This window comes from Equus caballus, chromosome 15 (genome assembly GCF_041296265.1).
Source record: "Equus caballus isolate H_3958 breed thoroughbred chromosome 15, TB-T2T, whole genome shotgun sequence".
NCBI lineage: Eukaryota > Metazoa > Chordata > Mammalia > Perissodactyla > Equidae > Equus > Equus caballus.
This window is the reverse complement of record NC_091698.1, coordinates 25,152,980-25,178,173: the sequence shown is the minus strand read 5'-3', so window position 1 is coordinate 25,178,173 and position 25,194 is coordinate 25,152,980. Positions and strand designations below refer to the sequence as shown.

The window sequence follows — 25,194 nt, the reverse complement described above, 5'->3', positions numbered from 1 at the left end:
GGCCATTCTTTCTGCAGAGATGGTTGGTCCTTCCTTTCTCCATTCGTGGGTCACCTGATGCCACCCATCCTTCATATGCTACTTCCAATGCCCCCTCTCCAGTCCCCTTCCTCCGTGCTCTGAGAGAACTTCAGTGCCTTACCTGCACCCCTCTAGTGACATTTATTTCTTCATATCCTAATGTGGGAGGAGGGTGTTACTGAAGTGGCTAAGAGCTTCAACCGGAGTCAGGCCACTCTGAGGCTTGATGGCTGTAAGACTTTCAGTAAGTTATGTGTCTCTGGAGACCCAGATTCACTAGGATTTTAGGGAGAGTATTTGGAAAATGAAATAAAACAAAACTTCATTGAAAACGTCATCTCTTTAAGGCCCTAATGTTGAAGTCCTCCTTTCTAGCTGAGAGGGTTGCTGTGAGGATTAAATGAAGTAATGTATGAGAAACGCTTGGTATAGTACCTACACGTGACTGCTGGACTAATAAGACCTACGACTACGTATGCGCACGTGGACATTTAACAAACACAGTAGTGATGCACGTGGACATTCAAGATACACAGTAGTTATGCACACGTCGACATTTAAGATACACAGTAGTTATGCACATGTCGACATTTAATATACACAGTAGTTATAGGTATGCCTAAGTTTCCTCTACCACAATGTAAACTCCTCAAGAGTGAGATCCATGGGTAATGAATTTTTGTGTCTTCCACAGAGACCAGCACAATGCCTTACCCATTGTAGGAGCTCAGTACTGTAAATCTGCACCAAATGAATGAAGGAAAAAAAGAAGCATGAAGAATTGGCGGAGATATATGGGAAAGCATTTTAAGTCGTGTCAACAGAATGAAGCACAGGAATGAGGAGAAGGGACGGGAGAGAGTGAGGAGCCAGAGGTCACCTGGCCTCTCACCCTCTCCGTGGAGGAAACCTCTCAATGGCATCAGACAGTTCTGTTTTGGTTATCGATTTCTAATTTAATTCCACTCTAATTTAATCTCACTGAGTGATCTCAATCTTTTGAAGTTTTGTTTTTTTTTTTAAGACTTTCTTGCCTGCCTTTGGACTGATTTTTTTTTAACGATCTCACTTTCCCCCCTCTCTTCCTGCGCAGCAGTTGGTAGTGTTCCTCAATTCCATAGCGTCTTAGAGGCATGGACACCTGCTTGAACCCCTTAACAATGAGCCCTGACTGTCAACTGCCCTCTGAGGTGGTGTGCTGCAGTGGTGGAGAGCCACAGTTTCAGAAAAGCATTTTCTATTTTAAGCCCAAAGTTACCATTGTTTAATCATAAAACATTGGTCCCGGTTCATTCATTCATTCGTTCATTGCTTTCTTTCACTCATCAAATCACTTATTGTGTCTCCTAATTGCCAGGAACTATGCTAGGTGTTGGGGATAAAAAGACAACTAAGCCAGAAATGTTAGGATTATTAAAATTATTAGTAGAAACAAATAAAGTATTAGTACAGACTGAGCCAACTATTTGTTAGAATCTAAAACGTGGCATGAGCCACCTGTCTCTGACCCCATCCGAGTCTGCTTCGTGGCTGTGTGACGGAGGACGAGAGGATCATACTCGCCGGAAGCCAGACGACCAGGAGTCTAGTCCCAGCTCTGCCAACTGCTACCTTGTGACCTTGGGTAAGTCACATCACCTGTCTCAGACACGGTTTTCCTATCTGTAAAATGGGTCCTTCCTGTTCCTATCTCACAGGGTTGTTGTGAGGATCATAAAATGAGACAGTCAATGTGATAGTGCTTCTAAGCTCTAAAGTTCTTTAAAAAAAGTTTTTATTTACATGGTCCACCAAAAACACTTCATTACAAGGAGTCCCCTGCATTCGAGAGCCTAGAGACTGCTGTGGGTCTCAAGGGCAGGGCCGACACATACCCTCTAGTGTGCCACCTTGGCATCTTCAAAGCCGGAAAATTTAAAACTTTCTTAAAAGTCTCCCATGCCCCCTTTTTTGGACCCTTAAAGAAGAGACCAACTATTAGTAGTGCATGACGACCGTGACTTTCCTCTCAGGATGTCAAGGACATCGTGTAAAACGTTACTCAGAAAGTTACACTTCTGTGCTGGTGGCCCCCCCTCCCCTGACAACACGCTCCCCTTGCTCGGTTGAAGGTGGTCCCCTTGACGATGGGTCAGGAAGATGAAGCCGAATACAAACCCTCACCCTGCAGTCAGATGCCTGCCCTGCCCTCCCCACCCTGCTATGCGGCCATTTCCAGTCCTGCTTTTGGACAAAGATCAGAATCACATGGAGGTAAAACACCTTATTTTTAGGCTACCCCTCACTTACTTAATTTCATTATACCCTCCCTAACTTGGAAGAGGAGATTTGACAGATGAGATTTATTTGAGAAAGGGCAAAATTGAGAGCAGCAAATGCACAAGGCTAAAGAGGCCTTTCTCTTTGCAAAGCCAGCAGCCCTCTGCACGGTGAAGCCATGAGCATAGGTGCACGGCTGCTTCTGCTCAGCCCAGCACCCCTGCACCAGTGCAGCGCCCGGCTCAGCACGCAGGATGCACACTCAATAAATACTTGGGGCATAATGAATAAATCAATGGCAGTTGTTTGGATTTCAATATAAATGGATCTTGGACCTGAGATATTGCCAGATGGGCAGACAGGTTACAGGCTGGTGATGCATCTCCAAGGCTATAAAAATGTAGCTGTTTCTGGAGTCATAAGCTGACATTTCAGAAGATGATTATATGCACAATTTAACCACACGGCCATTCGTGCCCTCCAAGTGCCATCGCTTCAACAACTGTTTTCATGTTGGCTTTCTTGCTCATTCCTTTTTTTTTTTTTAAAGTCAAGCACAATTTTTTTCTGGCTTCTCATATTTCTAGCGGAACGAGATTTATTCATATGAAATTATGCTCCATTTTTATAAAACCCAAGTTACTGCAAACGATGCTTGAGGTTTCACAGAAAATATTAATTCCTGATCTGCTGCTATAAAGCACGCCTGCTCACCGTGCCGCAGCCCTGTCGCTCTGAGACAGATGGAAGCAGTCCAAGGGGATGATTAACTTCTTAGTCCTGGCAATTTCCTAGCGCTCCTCTTGCCCTAGATTTCAAGACTGACCTCCAGCTTCTCTGCAAATGCATAGTTGCTCAGCTTGATAAATCACACGACTCCTTTTTTTGATCACAGTTATCTACTATTTACTACTTAGGAAGGGAAGTTAATCGTATTCAGAGGCACTTTCCATGCTGCACACATATCCTGCCTTCTCCTGACAGCACTTTGCATATTTTCCACATTACTGGCTATAGGGCAGCTTTCACAGTGCAGCGTCCACACCAAAGACACACCTTTATAAATGAACCTCATGCCCATTTATGGCTCTTCTCCTCTGCCTCTTTCTACCCCATCAGGACAACAATCCATAAGAAGAAAAAACCCTGGAGAGCACATTATGAGGAGTGAACAAGTGAGAGGGAGAGTGTCCCCTTGCAGATTGAGGTTTTCTTGTTATTGGCTTGTTTACCTTGTTGGGACTTTTGCCACCTCTTCCTGCCCTGGTCTCTTGCTTTTTTTCATAACTTGGGGTATCAGTGGGCCTCTGTTAGGCCAGCTGACTCTCAATGGCATAAAATAGACATGAAAATTCCAGTCTGCAGTAGAAAAGGACAAAAAATGCTCCACCCTACCCTCACTCAACCCTCCCCGTCACTGCAGGGTGGCACGAGTGAGTTGGGCAGAAGCCCCAGTTTGCCTTGCTGTGTGACCCAGTTTTGACCTCTGGTATACTTTGGCTATTTTGGCTGAACCATAAATTAAGCCCATCACTCAGGCAAAACCAAACAAGGCAAAAGATCTTCTTTGGAGGTGACCACAGATGACTTTTAAATTCAGGTAATGGAAATATCATTGTTTTAATTTATCAAGATTATATATTGATTACTGAGGACTCACTGAACTTTGGAGCATAGAGTCTTGACTGGCAGATATTGGGTTTCTGCTAGAATGCCGATTTAAAGCAGGAAACTGGAGAAATGAAAACATAGATGAGACTGGCCTTCAGAAGACATCTGGATGTTCTCTTACCTCTGATGGCCCACAGGAAGGAGATTTCTATCTGACCTTAGCAAGCAAAGGGAAATGCCACCCTTTTCTTTATAATTAGTCTCATCAGGTCAGGACTCAAAGCCTTGAAGGTAGGCTTTCTTATGGGGAAACAGAGAACAACGACTGGCTTCCTACAGCGTAAACTCACATCCCTTCCATAACCCCAAGTCAACCAAATCCTATTTCATCATCAAGTTGTACATCTTGAAACAAAATGGCTCTACTCCTGTATCAAACATCCTTGTATTCACCTGGTCCTCAAGGCAGTGATAAGACTAACCGGAAGAGAAACGGGCCCACACATGCACAAACCAGCAGGACCCTGATGATGCAAGGAGCCCATGGTGCCATGGCTTGAGCCAACATGGTCTTTTCTGTCCCACTCCAGAACTGCAGAACTCTGGAAGCACCTTTTAAGGTCTGAAAAGTGCTTTTCCTTTTTCCAGGACAAAAATGAAAGTGCTATCTAATCATTGTAGAATTTTATATCAGGAGGTAGTGATAGGCTGAAAAAAAATGGTTTAGGAAACCAGAATAGTTTGTGTAAATGAATGTATAATAGATGAATACCAGGCTATAACCAGCCAGAGATATCGGGGTGAGGTCTCCACCTGGGAAGGTCACGATCTGGGGGCAAGTTTTACTCAACTCCATTCCTACCCTGCGGTGGTTCCTCTGACAGAGAGAGTATTAGGCAAGTCATGCAGTGGTCTGACCCAGAGTTACACTGAACATTTTCTAGAAAATACTGGCTTATTCAACAGAGTAAGTAATGTGATAGAAAAGGACATCACTTGGCAAGTTAGCGTTCTCTAATTTAAGAAACTAGAAAATATGAATCCAATTAATTCAGTAGGTGTTTTAAGACCTTACTTTAAAGAAGGGTTTTAAATCGTATCTCCAAATGATTACAGATGCTTCTCACTTATGGAAATTACTCGTGTGGCCCCAAATTAGGAGGAAATAGAAAGGAAAAAGCACAGAGAAGGTAGCTTTACATAAGTGCATTGCTACACGTATAGGTAAAGTCAACGCATTACTTTGAAATCAGCCAAGTTCCCCAAATTGTCAACAGAAATACTTAGATTTAAGGGAGATATGCTCTACTACATTTGAAGACAGAGAAATTCATAAAAGTAGTGACAACGGGAACCTCTGTTTCTCTTTTTGTTGGGAATGGACTTTTTTTCTCACAGTGTTCTGCACTTAGCAGTTACATAATCAACAGGGGCTGAGACGCTGACTTACTAGTCAACTAACTACTTGGCTTTAGAGAGAATATCAGAAGAAAGTCAAGGGAATAGCGTTGCCCATCATTAAAATCCATAGACATTTTCCACCAGGACACAGTCATGCGTCTCTTGGGAAGAAGCCTTAGAATGTACAGTCCTAGTGTCTGATGACTTGTCTCCGTATTTGCAACCATGTCTTCAAAGGGGGTTCATATTTTCCTAAAATAGGTTTTGATTCATTCTACCAAAGGTCATAATGACATTTTTTGTCTATAAATGTAGCTTTATTGAAATATAATTTATATACCATAAAGTTTGCCCACTTAAAGTGTGCAATTAAATGGTGTTTAGTATATTTACAGGGTTGGGAAACCATCACCACAATCTAATTTTACAATGTTTTCATCACCCCCAAAAGAAACCTTGTAACCACTGGCAATGACATAATATTGTAAACTTAGGGCTTTCCCTTGCTTCTCAAAGCATGTTGTTGAAGGAAATGCTTCCTTGAAAAGTTAAAGGGAAAAAAGAAATATGGATAGGAAAGGAATTATTGTATCAGATTTTAAAAGTATTTTGATCCAGAGTCTCTCCTCCTTCTACCAACAGACTCAGAAGAAGTACAGCTCTCAGCTTTTGCGAAAATTCCAGAAGCAGTTCAAGAAGATCACGTGGCAGCCGCTCTCAGAGCGCACAGGCTGGCATGGCTGTCATGGGGAAGGCTTTCCAAGTGAAATAAAAACGCTCAGGCTCAGCCTGCTACCATAGAGAAAAGGCTTTTCATCCATGTGCACAGATAATTCGCCTAAGTGACAGGTTTTACCTTGGAGAAGCACTGAACTGAGCTAGCTTACACAGTCAATTATTGTTCATTTCACAAAAAAAAGAACTGGGAAGGGAGGGAGGGCAGTGAAGGTTGGCTAGACAATGCTGAGGTGCCTGCCCGCCAGCCGAGGGGAACATCTCCAGCTGTTTCTAACACTGCAAGAATCTGGCTTGTGGAGACAAACAGGGGCTTCATCCTTACCTCCTGAGAGTGCTTTAAAACCCACACGTGCACAAACACACATACCCCAAACTGAGTATGTGAAAAGTCAAAACCAAACCAAAACAAAAAAGGGTCTAGTCTGTCCTAGAGGGTAACTTTATGTATCCATGTTCAACTATTTTCATACGTTTTAGGCAAAGCAGGATGTGAAATACAGCTTGAGTGTTTCTGGGTTAGGTTCCTGTAGCTCATTTGATAACACAAATCAGAAAAAACAAGCCAAAGCAAGGAGTAAAAGTCAGGCACTCAGGACTACGAACTGGGTTACACGCATAAAGTATTTCAAGAGAATCTCATCAAAAGACAGATAACTCCCAGTGAAATGATATGGAAAAAGTCAGAAGACAACATCTCAAAATAAATGAAGTGCTTATTGCTGAAAAATGAGCTTAGATCTCAACCAATTCAAAAGTGCAGAATTTACCGTGCCATTCGGGCCTTTTCCTCTAAGTTTCTTGTCTCTTGTTTCATTGCACAACAAGAGGTTCTTCATACTTTCTATGAAATACAACACGGCGCTTTTTGCAGTAATAAACTCCACACATGCGTGACAAATCCAAGCGTGCAAAATGTTTAACATCCCAGTTCACAGATACTTTAGGGACAAAATCCGATTATGAATTATATGCCACAATAAATAGGGCTGAATGTTTCATAAAGCAATTTATAGTTCATAAAAATGACAAAATGTACCTGTCAGACAGACCGTGGAGTGCAGTTCTCTGGGCTGCCTGCTGGAAGAAAGGACAGACATGTTTATTTAATATTCTGACTTTTAAATTATGTGCTCAATCAACACTTTTTAAAAAACCTGTGTCATATACCTTTTTGCCATGTGGTCAAATATTAAACTACTAGCAACCTAGTAGAGAGCCGTGCCAGGTTGCGAAAGGAACATTCCTGAAGGGTTAACTGAAGTTGCCACAGTGCACACCTGCCCCCAGGGGCCAAGCTTTGGGGTGGTGCGAGGTGTGCCACAGGTGAGGTTGGACAGGTCTCAGGAGACCCGGCAAAGATCAGAGCCATTTCATTTTTACTTCCTGAAATTGTTTTTTACCGTTGCTTCATTCTACTCTCCTGTAAGAAAAAAGATCTGTTTTGATTTCTTTGCTGCTTCTTTCCCAACAAAGGTGTAATTTTTGACCAAGTTTTCGGATTCATTGAAAAAGTCACCACAATTGGAAATTGGAACACTGACTGGAAATGTGATGATATTATGAGATTGATTTGTTTTAGGCATAGTAATGATATTGTGGCACTTTTTAAAGAGTCTGTTAGAAATTCATATTGAAATATTATGCATACAATTATATGATGTTGAGATTTGTTTTAAAATAATACAGTTGGAGGGAACGGAGAGTGGGTGAGCATATAAATGAAACAAGATAGCCTTGGGTTGATAACTCTTGAAGCTTGGTGATGAGCACATTGGGAGATTATTATATTATTCTGGATATTTTTGTATGTGTTTGAAATTTTCCATAATGCAAAAACTAAGAGAAAAAAGAAAAGAAAAAGGCCTCCATTTCTCCCTCAGATTCTCCCAGTTTCGCACTCACTTTCCACTTATCTGCCTATTCTGTTTGTTGTCCATTTGCCTTCTATCGCTGAGCACTCTGACACTTTGGAAGGCGGAGGGCACACTCTGTTCTCTGTCTCAGAAGTCACAGTTGGGAGGGGATCAAAGCATGGCCTCTAAGACCGAGGCTTACTCAGGGTACTAGGAAATAAGGACTGCTAGGTCCATTTCCACCTTGAATACTGCACATGTCAAGCTGACTGTTTACCAGGGACACCAGAATGTTTCCAGTGTTATTCTTCATCAAATTTAGGTAGCAGACAAAATAGACAGAATCTTCAGATTAGAAAAAAATGACACATCAGAGCCATTATCCCTCTTACAGAAATGAAATATATCCTTCGTGGTAGTTGCATGTCCTTGGATCAGTTGGTCAGTCCAACACTTACTGAATTCCTACTATGTGAAGATGATTGCACTGGGCTCCAGGGGGGTTAAAAACAAAAGCAGAAGTAGTCATTGTCTTGGAGATTCTCCATCCCTAGGTAGGACATCAGAATAGAGGTCCAGGGATGACTTGAGAACTCTTACGAAATAACAGGCAAATAAAAAGATGAAGGTAGGGCAGTGTTAGGGAGGTGCTGATATGAGTGGTAATCAATGGTTGGTGGACCAGCAGCTCCTCAAACAGTGCTTGCAACTGTGAGCAGGTGCTCAGCAAACATCTGCTGAGTAACCTGTGAATGAATGAATCAATTAGGGAATCCTTCCCACTGAAATTGGAGCAAAATTTTAAAGACAAGGAGGGATGTGGTCAGGGGAGAAGAGGTGTTGATTGCACTGCACTAGAAGGTAGAGCCAGGGCCCGTCCAAGCATCTAGCAAGTGGTTCTCAACTGGGCCACCCCTTCCCCCCAACCCCAGGGATATCTAGAATTGAGCAGGGAAGTTGCTCAGTGCTACAATGTGAGGGGGGATCACTACTGGCATTTAGTGCCTGGGGACAGGGATGCCAAAGCCTTTCAAAGATCAGGAAGGTCTCTTGTACAATGAACTGTCTCCTTAAAATGACAAGGGTGTCTCTGTGGAGAAACACTGCAGTAAAGTAGGAATAAAAGGCAGATCGGAAAGAAGTAACACAGGGAACATTAGCTTCTGGGCCTGGCAAAGGAACTGAAAGTAAATCGATAAGAGGAACTTAGACAATTTCCACAAGTGACAACCACACTGATTCAGGAAAAAAATGTAAAATCTGTTGAACTGGGAATCGAGAGTCTTACATTCTGGGAGTGGTTTTGCCATTCATTTCTGTTATGGACCTTGAGTCCGCCCTCAACCTACGTCTCAGTTTCCAAACTACCCTTTCCTTCTCTAACCGGGATGATGAGGGAGCCAGCCAGTCAAGGTCCAGGCCTCTGTGGACAGTCTAAGCGGTCACTGTCACCTCCTTCTTCACTGGATTCCAGTGAATTAAGGCCCCAATGTGCTGGTGTTCCAGTGTCACATACTTGGTTCAGGAGAGAGATGAAGAATATCTACAGAGCTTTCTCTTGACGAGGACACCTGAGGCAGGGAAAGGCGCACAGCCTGAGGGAGGGCTGGAGACCAGGGGCCCACTCCCATACCTCAGAGGACGGGTACTTCCTTCTCTCTGCTCTCACTCCTTTCTCTGTGTTCCCCCTGAGGGCCGGCCCAGGAGCATGTTCACAAAAGGCACCCAGCAGCTGATGGGCAGCCATCATTGTTCCCAGGTTTGTCTCCTAAAGGGGGTTCTCTTATCACTCAGCAAGACGGCTTTCACTTTTGGCAGCTGTACTTGAAAAGAACTTAACTCTCTACTCCTGACTCTGTCGGGCTAAATATACAAAAAGTATTTTGAACTCCTAAAGGAAAGATGGCATGTCATTAGTACAGTCTCTGAACTTCATCTCAGCAGGGGGTATTGGAGACAGACTGTTCCTGGAATAACAAAAATCCTAAGAGATGTGACTAAAAGTTCAAAAGAAATCTCTAACACGGTATCTGAATTTTCTCCTACTCGTGGCTGTCAATATTTAAAAAGTCTACTGACTCTTTTCTCTCCCACCTCCAAATAATTCCTGCTGACTTATGATGAGGAAATACAGTGCCTGTTGATGTGCAGCCCACAAGAAGATGATTTAAAAAGCAAAAGTCAGACAAAGCAAACAAAAAACAAGAAACTCAGCCGCTTGACCATCACTGGGGTGATGCAGCCCAGGTGAGATCACCCGTTGAGAATAACTCCACAGGACTGACGTTGGCTAAGTCCTCTAACACAAGCTGAGTGGGACCCCGGAGCAGGGGCTGCTTTCCTTCAGCAGACGGATGTGATGCTGGGACCTAAAGGTCCTTTTGGGTTTAGACATCTGGCATCCTATCAGTCACTAAGCAACATCTTTCTGTGACTCTCACTCCTCAGTCTGTCCACATGAAGTATGTCACCACACACTTAACACCCTGGTACTAAGTACCATCGACTGCCCGAACCACTATTTTTAATGTCTGACTTTGATTGTGCTATTTAATTTGTAGTTATTCTACATCATTAAAAACTTTATAGAGAACGACTCATCATCTAACAAGAAAGGAGAGGAGAATATGCCAAATGTTTTAAATAATTCCTTGAGGGGAAAAAAAGCGCTTTATGGCATTAGATTAAAATTGTACGTACGTCATATACCAAAGCAAAAGTTTTTTTTGCTGCCTCCTCTCTTAAAAATACTTTGGCTTCGGGGCCAGCCCCCTGGCATAGTGGTTAAGTTTGGTGCGCTCCACTTAGGTGGCCTGGGTTTGTGGGTTGGGATCCCGGGAGCAGACCTACATCACTTGTCAGCCACGGTGAGGTGGTGACTCACATATAAAGTGCAGGAAGATGGGCATGGATCTTAGCTCAGGGCAAATCTTCCTCAAGAAAAAAAGAGGAAGGTTGGCAACAGAAGTTAGCTCAGGGCGAACCTTCCTTAGCAAAACAAAACAAAACAAAAAAAACACTTTGGCTTTCACACACTATTTTATTTTACTGTTGGAAAATAATAAAATAAATAAACATTGGAATTAAATAGCAGAGAAAAAAATTACTTAGGTAACTCATGATTGAAGCCTGAAAAACTACTCATAGTAAACTAGATGAATTGTCCAATTTCCTTCTTTCAAGAGTTGTACCCTACAGTAACCATATTTTTCTCTTCCTAAATCATCTCCTCTCATAACTTTCCTCTTATTCAGTTCTCAGCAAAATAAGTTGAGAGAATGCTTCATTGATCTTTCCTGAGTTCATTACTCATTCATGAATGACTCTGAAGCGTAAGTCTATGAGACAAGTTTTCTGCCAGAAATAACCATTTTCCAGGTTCTCTTGAAGAGGTGACATCTTTTCTCTGTCTTTATTATAGCAAGCTTGGTGCTTGGGAACACAATCAGTAGACATTCAGGTCTCAGTGTATGCTAAATGAATTACCAGTCACAATCTGTTATTGAAAGGAAATCAAAGAGGAAATTAAGTGCCCTTATTGTAATTGAGTCAAGCACAAAATAAGTTCCTGGATATTGGAGTGGGGAGGAACAAAGGGAAGAGGCTGAAATTCAGAGGGGCTCCAGGATGATCCAATTTCTTTTTTACGTGATAGAAACAGAATTAGCACGTGGACAGCTCTGTGATTCAATCTGAAGGACCTACTATGTGGAGGTGCTGGGCTTGGGCTGGGTGACAGTCAAAACAGACAAAGCCCTCGTCACAATGTGTTTAGGGTGTAGGGGTGAGTCAGAAAAGCTAAACTTACACAAACATTCTAGATTACACGGGCTATGACTGAAGAGGACAGGGTGCTGTGACACAGAATATGGAGGGGCTCTCATTTGGAGGCAGTGGCCAAGGAACGCTCACTAAGAGACAACACAGCTGATGACTGAAGGACAAAGCAGAGTTGTTGAATCAGAGAAACGGGAGTGGGTGGGGAAGAAGGGACTCCAGGCAGGGAAAACAGTTTGGGAGCAAAGGCCTGAGGCAGGCCTGGATCCTTGCTCAGCTGAAGAACTACAAGAAAGTCATTGTGGGGGAGCTCAGTGAGCACTGGGGACAGTGGCACATCCCAAGGGCTTTGGAGGTTATGTGAAGGATTTTGGATAGTATCCCCAGGGTAATCAGGAGTCATTGAAGGATTCACATTAGGGAAAGTTGGGTGAAGGATGTATGGAACCTGCCTGTACATTCTTTGCATCTTCTGGAAAAGCTATAATTAAAGGAAAAAAAGAGTAGGGAGTAAGGAATATGATCTACATTTTTCAAATGTCACTCTGGCTTCTATGTGGTGACTGGATTTGGGCAGGAAGGGACAGAGTCTGAGGTTGTTGCAGTAACCCAGGCAAGAGAAGTGCATAGTAGCACCAGAGAGGGAGAGAGTCTGCTACATTTGGAGGTAGAATCGAGGGAATCAGTGATTGACTGGAGGTGGCTGGCCAGGCAAGGCATCAGGAATGAGTCCCAGGTTTCTGGCTTGAGCACCTGGTGTGGATGGACAGCCACTGATAGGGAGGGGTTAGACTGTGCAGGAGCAGGAGCAAAGGCAGAGTTTTCCTTGGGGTATGTGAAGTTCAAGTCCTTTCTGGGATGTTCAAGTGAAGACGTCGAGTAGATAGTTGGATCCATGAGACTGAAGCTGTTTAAATGCCAATTAAGTGCAAAACAGCAATATATTTTTGGCAAATAATAGTCATAAAAAGGAGAGAGAGGTTAAATTTTCTGGATCTACATTTTGCTGTGATTCTAAGAGAAAGAGATTTAGGATTCAACTGGTTACATGACGTCTTTGTTTCTCCATTCCACACATGAGATACCTCCATCTTTGATATTCAGGTTTATTACACGGACAATAAAGGCGGGACCTCTACAGCCGCGATTTTAATCATTTTGCTTCACCTGTGTTAGGACATTGCATCCACATTCAACCACCTGAATAAATGCATCACAGCGCATCTTAGTTCATTTGTGTTTTGCTGTTACTGAAGCATGCTGTGAAATTTAGATCGAATCACATATCTTTATAGGAATTCTCTCTGGTAAGCCCTTACTTTTTTCCTGCCACTCTTCTTCAAGTTGACACGTGTATTTATTAATTTATTTCACTGTGTAATTTCCTCCTATATCTATTAACACATTTTATGTTTTGTTAACGTAACTTTTATGCAGTTGCTTTTCATTTTAGTCCTGGTTGATGAGCCTCTTAACTTTTTATGTTGTGAGGTTTCATTTGGTGTTTTTCAACCCGTCTAGTAATATCTGCAAGACAAAGGAAAGAGTCTTACTCTCTCCTCTATTTTTTCCTTTGTAATAATGAGTACTTTGCATTTTCAGATTCCTAGAAATGCTCTGTAGGAAGCATTTTGTTCAGTAGACTTTGACCTTATCCTGTTCTCTACAGAGGTCAGGCAGAGTCAGAGATGACGATATAATTCATCATCCAAGAAAGAATATTTTTGAGAGTGAAAGGAGATGCTAACCAGATGGGAGTCGAGAACAACAGGATAAAACCCTGTTTCTCCAGGCACACTGGGATGTATGCCTGTTCTAATAAAGACTACTTGGCACAAAGATAAATAAGATCAGGATGAGAAGATAGAATTTCAAGGAAGAGGAACTTGTCAATGAAGACAGCAAACAGCTGAATGGGGTCAGCAGTGGACAAACCATCCCCATCCTTGGTGTCTCTTTACGTCGTTGGCCTGTTTTCTTTCCAGCTGCTCCTCCCTCTGTTTAGATTCTGCGTGTAATCTGAGGTCCAGCTCATCCTTTTTATAAGTGTTCCTTGACCACTCAAGCTTCTGTTGACCTTCCTCTCTGAACTCCTAGTCTAGAACACGGGTTAGCACTGGGTTCTTTTATTTTTTGAGGAGTTTGCCATCTGCTTCAGGAGAATTTTAGCCCTGTCCTCTAGTGCCTTGAAGCTCACTGACGGTAGAGAGCCCAGCTCGTCCTCCCTCCACCAGAGAGAGCTTTCTGCTGGCCGACCACACCTGTAGTGTGGTTCACAGGTAGGGTGTGAGCAGGTCACTTCTGAGGATGACAAACGACCACTATTTGCCACGGCTCCAATCTAACAGGTTTGTTGAAATACATTTTTTTTTCTTAGCTGTATCTTTTTTCTCTATTTTACCTTCTTTAAAAACTAGGATACACTATTCTCTTTGGAGAGAGTTTGACTAGTTTTTTTTTTTCCACACTAGATTGCTTAGATTTGTTTATGTCTACCAGAAATAAGATAAAGACAATAACAAACATTTATTGAGCACCTGTGACATCTTATGGAACATGCTGATTAGGGCTGGCAGGCAACACCAGATGAAGTTTGTCTGGACAACATTATCTCATAATTTGGATCCTGTTACCAGCTGACTGATTTGGGAGCCTTGTTTGAGGCCGAACTGTCAGTGACAGTCCTAATTTGGCAATTCAAACCTTCCGAGAGGTATTGAGAGAGGCACGCTTGTTTTCATTGAGCTGTTCCAGGACGCTTTACTCACTAGAGATACACTACGAACAATTTCCGACACCCACTGGGTGGCCCTCTGCTTCCAGGCCCAGGAAGCTTTTGCCATCACAAATGAAAACTTAGGGCAGCTGCTGGGAGTTAGGAGAAGGAAGGGCAAGGTGTGGGGACAATAAGAGCATATGCCACGGGGGCTGTCCCTGTTCACGGTGACTGACATCGGACTCTTTCCAGAGGGGCTGGGGCTCTACTGAGGGCCTGGAAGATATAAGGCACCCTGGATAGTGGGCCATACTGACTGCCATGAGGGCAACATTATGGCGCAGAGGGTCCCCGTGGATCCCAGAAGGGCATCTGTGAGGCAGGGAGGCTGGTGTGGGAGAGGTAAGAGGTCAGTTTGAATAGGAGGAGGTTGGTGGGAAGACTCATAGCCATGCGTGAAACTATTAGGGTTCGCCACAAGGGGGGGGGTGTAGAAGTAAGTTGGGTGACATCGGCCCCAGGCCAGGTCATAGGGAGCAACTTGTGGTTCAAGAGATGTGGCATCACTGTCCTATGGCAAGTAGCTGCTTCCACCTGGGCAACTGGACACTTACCAGGGAAGTGTGTACTGGTTAGATTATTGAACAATCCTTAGTATAAGGTCTAACCAATAGCACAGGGAACACAAATAAATGTGCTTGATCAGATGAGCAAGCCATAATGGTGCCTCTCCTGAGCCCCTGAGGGATGACAGGTTGGCCTGTATCTCATTTGTTCATTGAATTTGATCATTCCAAAAACATTTCGTGTCAGAGGATGAGAGCACAAAATTGGCAACTGGGCTTTAGTCTTCACCATAGATTGTAAAGTTTATTCTGGCTTCTGTTAGTACAATTGCAAAACAACTATTCCTTTTTTTTTTTTTTTTTAAGGAATGAACAGGCAGTATTTGGCTTTTAAACAGACATCATTATCAATTTCCCTTTTAGGTAAAAGGATCTGAGAAATCTTTGCTGAACTATTATTTTGTTAAAAACCAGAATGGCACTCTCTATGAAACTGTTTTCCGTTATAAGAAATTGATTTTTTTCCTTTTGGTGTTTTTCAGCAAAAGCTTCTCTCAGGTACTAAATAAAGGACTATTTGTGACCCCACTGGACAGGTGGCAAGCTACCAGTCTCTAACCTTCTGTTCCAAACATAAATATTGTGTCCTAAAGAACATGTTCACAAAACTCAATCTCCATTAATTATGGGCTTGGTTCTCTTGTTACCTACATCCTCAAATATTTAAGTTGCTTTGGGAGAGAGATGTTAGAGTTATGTAAATAACAATATATAACATCTAGCCAAAAACCATCACATTTCCAAGCTCATCTTCATTGTATGCATGTGATACATAATCAGGGGTGTAAGTTTAAATTCTAGGCCCCCAATTTTTATTATAATTTTCAATTGTCCAAATGGAATGTGTTCCTTGTAGAAAAAAATTAGCACATATAACAAATAAAAAACAAAACAAAACAAAAAAACAAAAACAAAGAACAACCTCCATTTCACCACTAGGGTGATAGCTACCATTAGCAATTCGGTGTGAATCTGTCTCTATTTTACATGTAACCCAAATAAATCAGGGCTGTCTTGGGGCCAGTCTGAGCATGATGTTGCTTTAGAAAGAAACACAAAAATGCTATGAAAGTCTTGAAAAATAAAGTATCAAAGACTCTTGACAAGAGGATAGACTGTAACACCATGTAAAGCTCCTTCAGAACCTTCTTACCCATCTTTTCTAAGTCCCACACCTTGTGGCATTTGCTCTGTCTCTCTTCTTCTTCTCTCTCTGCCTCCTTCCCTCCTCCTCCCTCTCTCCCGTAAAACTCCAGTCCACCATTCTCACCTCCCCCTCCCACCTTCCAGATCTATTCTTCCATGATTAGCTCCTTGCCTTTTCTTATATAAATCAATTTTCTTGGTTTCTTCCTGTACTCCTCTCCTTCTATTACTTAATAAAGTATTTAAAAAAAAGTTCCAGCAGTGCAAATAAAGAACATTCTTGAGGAGAAGGTAAGGGGAACAGGAGGAGGGAGTGGGGAGGATGTTAAAATGTATACTTTACTAGTTTTACATGAATATATATTTGTATAATATATATTTACATTAATATAAGATATTTTCTATTAACCTACTTTAGTACTTTTTCCAGGTACATTAAGATATTGAAACAGACGTTCAATAAAGTTGACTTGCTCATGGCCACAGAGCTGGTAAATAATGGAATCAGGCCAGCAAGGCACCACAGAACACCCCAACACCCCAGTCCTGCCCTGGCCTCACAGTGGGCTGTCTGGTGCAGAAAGTGAAGGGCAGGGGACCAGAAGAATTTTGAATTCTGCCAGTCTCAGAGTGAAGAGCACTGGCGGGACACTGACTGGATGCTAACAGACACAGGGGCAAGCTTTCTCTGGGGATGCCAGTGAAGAGGCGGCAGAAGAGTCATCTCGAAAAGAGGTGTTTGCAAAGGAGATGCGAGGGTTTCAGGTTTCTGAGACTAACCTCTTTTCTTCAGGAGGTTGCCAGGTAGAAGCATATTGTTTATCTCAGAGCTTGCCAGAAACTCCTAGAGAAGAATTCTTTTTATCTCCAGGGCTCACCACGACAAGGCTACATATATAAAGGAAGTGCCTGCCTGGGTCAGGTCTGAGTAGGTACAAAGATCAGTGAGGATTCATCGGGCCAATGGGGAAAATCCGCTGGTGCTGCTGGATGGTGGTGAAAGATCCAAGCTTGGCTGTCAATTCTCAGAATTGTGAGAGTGACAGAAACATTTGGATTTGGGGATAGGGCATTGGCAAGACAAGAGTGCTTTCCATGTGAGTGTGTGAGAGTGCCTGCATGTGTGCATACTTGTCTAGCACCTACAATTTCAAAGTGAAAGCAAACAAACAAGAATCACCAGCACAGCTAGTGACGGCTGTGCTCCTTGGAGATACTCTACAGGTCGCATGCGGATTTAAAGTCCTGGTTCTTGGGAGTGGAAGGTTAAATGTGGAGTGTGGCAGGTGATGCGATCTACGTCTTGCAGGTTCTGTTACAGCTTTGTGGCCTGTTCATCAGGGCTTTGGTCACCTGCACGCTCCCGGAACTCATCTCACAGAGCAATTTCAGTGCAGGCTAGACCTTGAGCACAGCCAAGATGGTGACAGCCCATGCATAATCTCATCTTTAGCACAATGGGAGGATACTGGGTTTAGGCACTTCTCACTTTGTTGCGTTTGCCAAATATCTTTTGGAGCTTTTAACAAAATCCTTACATTACAGCAATATGATGCTTAGTGGCATCCCATTCACTTTCTGCTGGCCTTGGTAGGTGGTTGATTATTATGATCCAACTGGGGCCTAAGCTGTGGATACAAACGTTGCTCTGTTCTTGTATAAAGACAAGGTGAAAGTAACATAAATGTTTTGATAGTTTTGTTAAAAATACAACCTGTGTTTGAAGAACCAAAATCTAAGCCTGGCTTTATGTTTCACTTAGATGTTGTTTTTACTCAGACAAAATAGTAATGTTTGAAGGTAAAAATAGGTCTGTAACAGTTATGAAAGATTCTCATAATTGCCCTTTTGCAAATCAATGATATAACAGAAGACAAAGCTGAACGAATTCGATTATGTTATTATTGGTATAGGATTTTCACCTCTCAAGGGACCACTGCTTTATGGTTTATATGTGAAAGTGTTTTCAAATACAATACGTTGTAACCACATACTCTTCCTTGAAGTGCCCTGGACTTTTAAGAATGAAGTCCAGGTTGGAACGAGAGGTACCCAGAGACATGCTCAAGCAGACCTCCCAGAGATATATTCTGGCCGACTCGTTCTCTCTCACTTTTCTAGGGTGGAGAGGACCACGTCTGAGGGGCTGACATTTCAGGAGATGTCTGGTCTGCTTCTTAAAGGTGGTCTTTTTTCACTCAGCACAACCTGTTGGCTACAGATCTGGTCAGGATGGAACTTGGAAGTGCCAAGAGGCATTGAATTCCCACAAATGATTATGCTCCACGTAGAAACAATGCGCGAAGAGAGTCTCCTGAGGAAAGCTGGGCTTATGAGATAACCAGCCCCACTCGGAGAAGATGTGGAAAAACACAAACAAAAACAAAACTTTCCGAGTGCGTATCTAGACCAAACACCTGAATGACTGTGGGTAAATCTTTACTATATGAAACCACCCACACCTGGCTATGAGTGATAGCATCCACTCCAAGGAGCATCCACTCCTGAATGGTTACACTTCTGAAAAAGCTATTGAAGAAAAAAACCCATTAAACTCACAGGATAAAGGGCCATTCCTCTGAGTTAAATAGCAGTGTCCTCTGGACGGAGAATTCCACTTCCTCTGCCAGCCAGCAGACCTGCTGGCAGCTGTGTTTGAGAAGGGCATGCCCATCAACTAATGATGTATGGCCTTTCTTCTGTTCTCCGAACGGAGAGTCTATTTTGGCGGAACTGATATCCACTATTAACAAAAACGTGGCTTAGTTTAAAAAATGTAGCTCCCTCCACGATTTCGTCAACTTAGCAAAGCAATGATTCTCCATTTTTGTGTTAATTGTATGTTTGCCCAAATTTAATGGATCTTTTAATTATTATTATTTTTTGTTTTTTTTTTTGCTGAGGAAGACTTGCCCTGAGCTAACATCCACTGTCAATCTTCCTCTTTTTGTATGTGGGCTCCCAGCACAGTGTGGCCACTGACAGACGAGTGGTGCAGGTCCATGGCCCGGAACTGAACCCGGCGAGCCGAAGAGGAGCAAATGGAACTTAACCACTAAGCCACTGGGGCTGGCCCAATCTTTTAATTTTTATATAATTTTCCCATTTTCCAGAATCCATACATCCTATGGTCCAGGCTGGTTGGACACAACTAAACCTACACAAATCTCAATCGGGTCCCCAGAGGAGGTCTGAGAAAATATTTTAGGAAACAGGGTTGTGGACCTTTGTTCTTCTGTGCTCAGTGATATTTAAGTTGCCTGACCACTTGCTTTCGGAAATTCCACTTCATTAATATGAAAAAGACATTTTTGGTTATCTTTACCTATGCTTGTTCTTTTCATAAATGTTTATGAAGAGTAGCATGATATAATAAAATTGGTCATCTTAAAAGAATTCTGCATTTGCTTCTGGTGACAGTAACATTTTATTTATAAAATATGATTATCTCACAAAGTTTTAGGACTATTAAACAAACAAAAACCTCCTGCTGAACATCTGAGTTTCACTGAAGGTTTGAATACAAGATTCCTTCATATGCAGACAACAAAAACCTGAGAGGCAGTGGCTTTCAGAGCCAGTGTTTTGTTTCTGTATTAAAAAGAAACTAATTCGTCAGTACGATTAAATTGGGTATTTAGCTTAGGTACAACATTAATGCAAGACTAAAAATGAAAACAAACAAACTACTTTTCTTTTTTTCTGTTTTGCTATTGGGTTTAGTATATTTAATGTATACTTTTTTTGTGTAGTCATTGAGGGCAGGGCATTTCCTGGCATTTACGATTTACTTAAAATTTTTGAGGTTAAATCATCATAATGAATATTATTAATGTGTAATTCATCAAGACCAACAAGCCAGCAACTTGCATGATGTTGGCGCTTAGTAGGAATTCAGGATTATTCTCAGAATGACTTTTTTGGCTCTTGTCTGGCTATGAATAACATCTATGATACAGTTCATTTCTAACGTAGGAGAAGCTTGATTCTGGAGCCCTGCCCCTCAAACCTGGTCCTGATTACTGCTTCAACTCCTGTTTATATAATTCTACACAATTTTGGCAGGACTCAAGAGCACATACCAGGGTGTTGGCTTTTATGAATCTCCTGGGATGTGAATGTCAAGCTGACTGGATGAACTCTGGCCACAAATCCCAGACAAGCACAATGACTCTATTTATTCAGACTTGGCCGCCTGGATGCAGATTGACTCTGTGGGTAATAAATTTTCTCAGGCCAAGAACTTCAGCATCAACCAAGCGGATCCTGAGAAGAAAAATGCACCCAGGGAAGCGGAGTTGGGCTGCAAAACCTCCTATGTTTTTATTCCACGTCTGCATATCATTCAGCTAATTCATTTGGTCCCTGATTGACTCGCTCTGCCAATGGCTTCAGAGGTTCTTTTTAAAAGCTCTGCTCTCTGTTATGCAATTGTCATATTAAAAAGGAACAGGGGAAAAAATGAACAGAGCCCATGCAACTGGCAATCTGCATTTAATATTACACCCCAAACTGATGTCAGTTATCCAGCGACCACTACGGTAAAGAGTGGAAAGTTGAGATGGGCATATTTCTTGTGCTTTTCCCTAGGAAACCAAAGGTAACAAGAAGCAATGGGAACTGCAATTCAGCACTCAGAGCAATCTCACCTATAATCTTGACATCCTGGTGCAGTGGGGCTTTAGATTCATTCTCAGGACTGACATTCTTTCTGAGAGACAGGACTAGCACGCCATGCATTAAAAATAAGAAAAGAATTGACTCTTTAACTTGAAGATCTATGTTAACTACCTAGATATCTATTAAATTAATTGTGTGCTCTCCAAATATTGATTGGGGATTAAAAGGTAACTTTTCTTCATTGTGAGAAGTAAATTATGCCAGTAGGAAAATTTCCCTCTACAGATTATATCCAATGATCACTGCCTGTAAAATTAAAATTGTCAGTTTAAGTGGAGAAACCATGCTCATTTAAAGAGAAAAATGCACTTATGTAATTAAAATGAAAAGACTGCCTAATATGTGTGGATAATGTAATTACTGGAAGCTGCAGGCACACACGTAGCGATTCATTTTGGATCCCTGCTCCCTTACTTTCCCTGAGCTTATATATTTGTCATCTCCGAAACACACTGTGCAGTTGACACTAGCAGCAAGGCTGCTCCTTCCTGAAAGTCTTAATCATGTGTTCCCCTCCTCATGCCTTCACTATAACAATTTCATCGAGGTATTTACTGTGTCCAATCTCCCAAGCTTATCCTGAATTGAGAGGCAGAGTCCCTCTTTTTACTAAATGGGAAGACATGCAACATAATTCATCTCTCTCTTACAAACCCATTTAAAAATTGCCTTAGTACTTAGTACCTTCAGGAATAATTTTGTCTTAAATCTTCTAATTTCTTCACATTCTTCCACGGAAACACTGGTCTTTGGAATTGTTAAAACCAAGAGTCACAGAAAAGAAGATCAAACAAATTGCTACATGTATCCTTCATTTACCCAGACAAACAAGAAAACTGATTCTCATATCGTTTGTCCTATTTCCAGTTTAAATCTCATCAAGTATGAAAATTATAGGAGCAAACGTGAGAATATGCTTCCATTTCAATTATAGCTCCAAGCTTCCTAGGTAAACCCTGTCACAATCCCGGCTCTAGAGGTTACAGCCAAAATTCTGCTATCCTGGAAAGGGAAGACTGTGGTTTTGGAGGCTTCTGTTTAAGATAACTTCTGAAAATTTATAACATCAATATAGCTTGGCATGAGGCATATTTAAGAAGTAGCTATAGACATTTCCATGAAGATAAGATAGATGCTTTTATCCTAAATAGGTAGATTATTTATGCATTAATCTACAGCCAATTTATGATCTTGGGTCTTTTGTTTTTGTCTTTTCTGTCAACACCTTTGATCTTTGGATAAGACTAAACTGAAAAATCATAGTGTTCAGTAAATAAATAAAGGTAGAGCAAAAGTCATCTTTGATACCGGACAATGGATAGTAGGAAATACTCCCAATTCAACTCAACATCATGCATTGATTCATGCATCCATTTGGCAAGTATTTAGCACCTCTAGTGTTCCAGACACAGTCCCTGCCCTAGGAAACTTCCAGTCTAATTGATAGAGTTAGATATTTTAAAAAATAAACATAACACATAGCTAAAATGATGACAAGACTTAAGAAATATTAAGGTAATTGTGAGGAGGACTAACTGGGGGTCCATCTTGGATAGGGAGAGGCTTGGTGAGGAAGTGAAAGTTACGCTGCACTTCCAAGATGAGCCGGTGTTAGCCAGGCAAAAAATGAAAGAGTAGAGGCCTATGGAGGCCATGAGGCAGCTAACCATGGCTTGTTGGAGGAGCTGAAAGAGGGCCCAGGTGACTAAAGTGCCATGAAAGAGCTCAATGTGACGTGAAGGGAAAGAAGTTGGTGAAGTTAGACTGTGAAGGGTAGTGTCAGTCATGCTATGGGCTCTGGATTTTATCCCAAGTGGGAAGGGAAACCTATTTAAGATTTTAGAACAAGGAATGACTTGATATGATTTATATTTTTAAAAGGATCACTGTGAGGAGGTTGTATTATAGAAGGGGAGGAACAGAAATATGCTAGTGTCTACGAGACTGATCTAGCCTAGTAGAATGGAAAGAGGTGGATGGACTAACATTTAATTTTGGAGGTTGAATTTGTAAGACTTAGACATAAAACTTTTAAGTGAGGAACAGGGAGTCATCAAGGATGAGCCCAATGTTCTAGGATTGAACAAGTGCATATCTGGAAGTGTCACTTTTAGAAATGGAAACAATCATAACAGGAACATATTTGTGTGTGGGTGGATAAGGGGTGGCAAAGACCAGTTTGGCACAAACTGAATTCGAAAGTCTTGTGAGACATTCAAGTAGAAAAGTCAAGTAGGTCTGCAGTTTAAAAGAGAGTTCTGAACTTTAGAAATTGTAGGCATATAAAAGTTGAAGGTCATGGGAATGGATGATATTGCCGAGAGAAAGAGAGAGAAAGGGAGAGAGAGAGAGAAAAAAAAAGAGAAAGAGAGAGAGGGAGAGGGAGAGAGAGAGGGAGGGAGGAAGTGGATAAGAGAAATCAGGAATAAATGCTGAAAGACTCCAACATTTAAGATTGGGTTGAGGAGGAACAGTCACCAAAAGAACCTGAGAAGAAATGGCCAGGGGGCAGGAAAGAAACCAGGAGAGTGTGGTCATACACCTCAAGAAAAGAGGGGTGATCAATAGTGTTCAATGCTGTAAGTCCTCTGGTAACACAAGAGACTGAAAACAGCCCAGTACATTTGGCTCTGTGGAGGTCACTGGTGACCTAAAGAATAGTTCTGGTGGAGAGTGGTGGTGGGGGGTGGGGGAGGTGGGGCAGAAAGGAGTCAAAGGAACAAGTTCCTGAGTAACTGAGAAGAAATGGGACAGACTTTTGAAAAGAGGAAGGCAGTGCTCTTCTGTAACAGGAGGGGAAGGAGAGGATGGATGAAGATAAAGGTAGTTGGGTGGATCTGGTTATGGGAAGAGGAGGCTTTCATCCTAAATGCCAGTCAGCCATGGTATACTAGGGGAATAAAGATGAATAAGGAGTAGAATAAGATTCAGGTTGCTCACTCAAGAAGGCAGGAAGATAGAAAATGAAATCCCATATTATCCATATATTATCAATTCTGTGATGGAGGTAATTATTGGATATTAAGGGAGAAAACTTGTAAAATGCCATCACCAGTGAACTAAGTTATGTATATATAGTGTAATACCTAGAAGAGCCACTAAAAAGCTATACACACTCAAAAATACTATAGATAAATAAAAATGGAATTCTACAAAATGTTCAAGGAACCTACAGGAAGTCAGGAAAAAGAAAATAGAAAAATGAAAAAGAGAACAAACAGAATACAAAAAATAAAGTGGCAGACTTAAGCCCTAATGTATCAATAATTACACTAAATATAAATGGTCAAATGTATCAATTGAAAGACAGAAACTGGCAAAGTGGATAAAAGATATGACAACTATACTCTGTCTATAAGAAACTTACTTCAAATATAACAATAGAGATAGGTTGAAAGTAAAAGAATGCAAAAAGTTACATTATGCAAACATTAATCAAAAGAATGCAGCAGTGGCTGTATTGATATCAGATAAAGTAGACATCAGAGCAAAGAAAATTACCAGAGAGAGAGTGGAACATTGCATAATGATAAAAGGGTCAATCTACCAAATGACATAGCAATCCTAAAGACTGTGCACCAAATAACAGAGTTGTAAAATATGTGACGCAAAAACTTATAAAATGGAAAAGAGAAATAGACAAATCCACAGTTATAGTCAGAGACTCCAACACTTCTCTCCCAACAATTGATAGAGCAACTAGACAAAAAGTCAGCAGGACTTTTTGACAGAATAACTTGACAGAATAACTCAACAGCATCATCAACCAACAGGATCTAATTGACATTTATAGAACACTCCACACAGCATCAGCAGAAAGCACATTCGTTGAAGTGCCCATAAAACATATACCAATAGAGACCATAAAAAATATTCAACAAATTGACAAGAATTGAAATCACATAAAATGTGTTCTTTGACCACAATGGAACTGAACTAGAAAGCAATAAAAGTAAGATTACAGGAAATCTTCAAACATTTGGAAATGAAATAACACACTTCTAAATAATCGATGCATCAAAAAGGAAGTCTCCCAGAACTGAATGACAGTGAAAACACAACATGTTAAAATTTGTTGGATGCATCTACAGCAGTGCTGAGAGTGAGATGTATAGCACCAAATGCTTGTATTATAAAAGCAGACAAGTCTCAAATCAATGGACCAGGCTTCCTCAAGAAACTAAGAAAAGAAGAACAAAATGAACCCAAAGCAAGCGGAAGGAGGGAAACAATAAAGATAAGAAACCAATGAAATTGAAAACAGAAAAATTGATAGAGAATATTGATAGAACAAAAAGCTAGTTATTTAGGGGCCGGCCTTGTGGCCAAGTGGTTAAGTTTGGGTACTCCGCTGTGGCGGCCCAGG

The 25,194-nt window shown here is 41.6% G+C and overlaps 1 protein-coding gene across 9 annotated transcripts in view; it reads right to left on the bottom strand.

Annotated features, from left to right (window-relative positions):
* Nucleotides 1-25,194, bottom strand: part of AFF3 (ALF transcription elongation factor 3) — a 573,872-nt gene that overhangs the window by 76,107 nt on the left and 472,571 nt on the right. For 5 of the 9 annotated variants that reach the window (XM_070236083.1, XM_070236085.1, XM_023618557.2 and 2 more), the window contains one exon: nucleotides 7,067-7,107. In XM_070236083.1, coding sequence (XP_070092184.1) covers nucleotides 7,067-7,107 — 41 coding nt within the window. The remainder of the gene's footprint in view (nucleotides 1-7,066; nucleotides 7,108-25,194) is intronic. The other 4 variants (XM_070236086.1, XM_070236088.1, XM_070236084.1 and 1 more) reach the window with 1 other exon arrangement.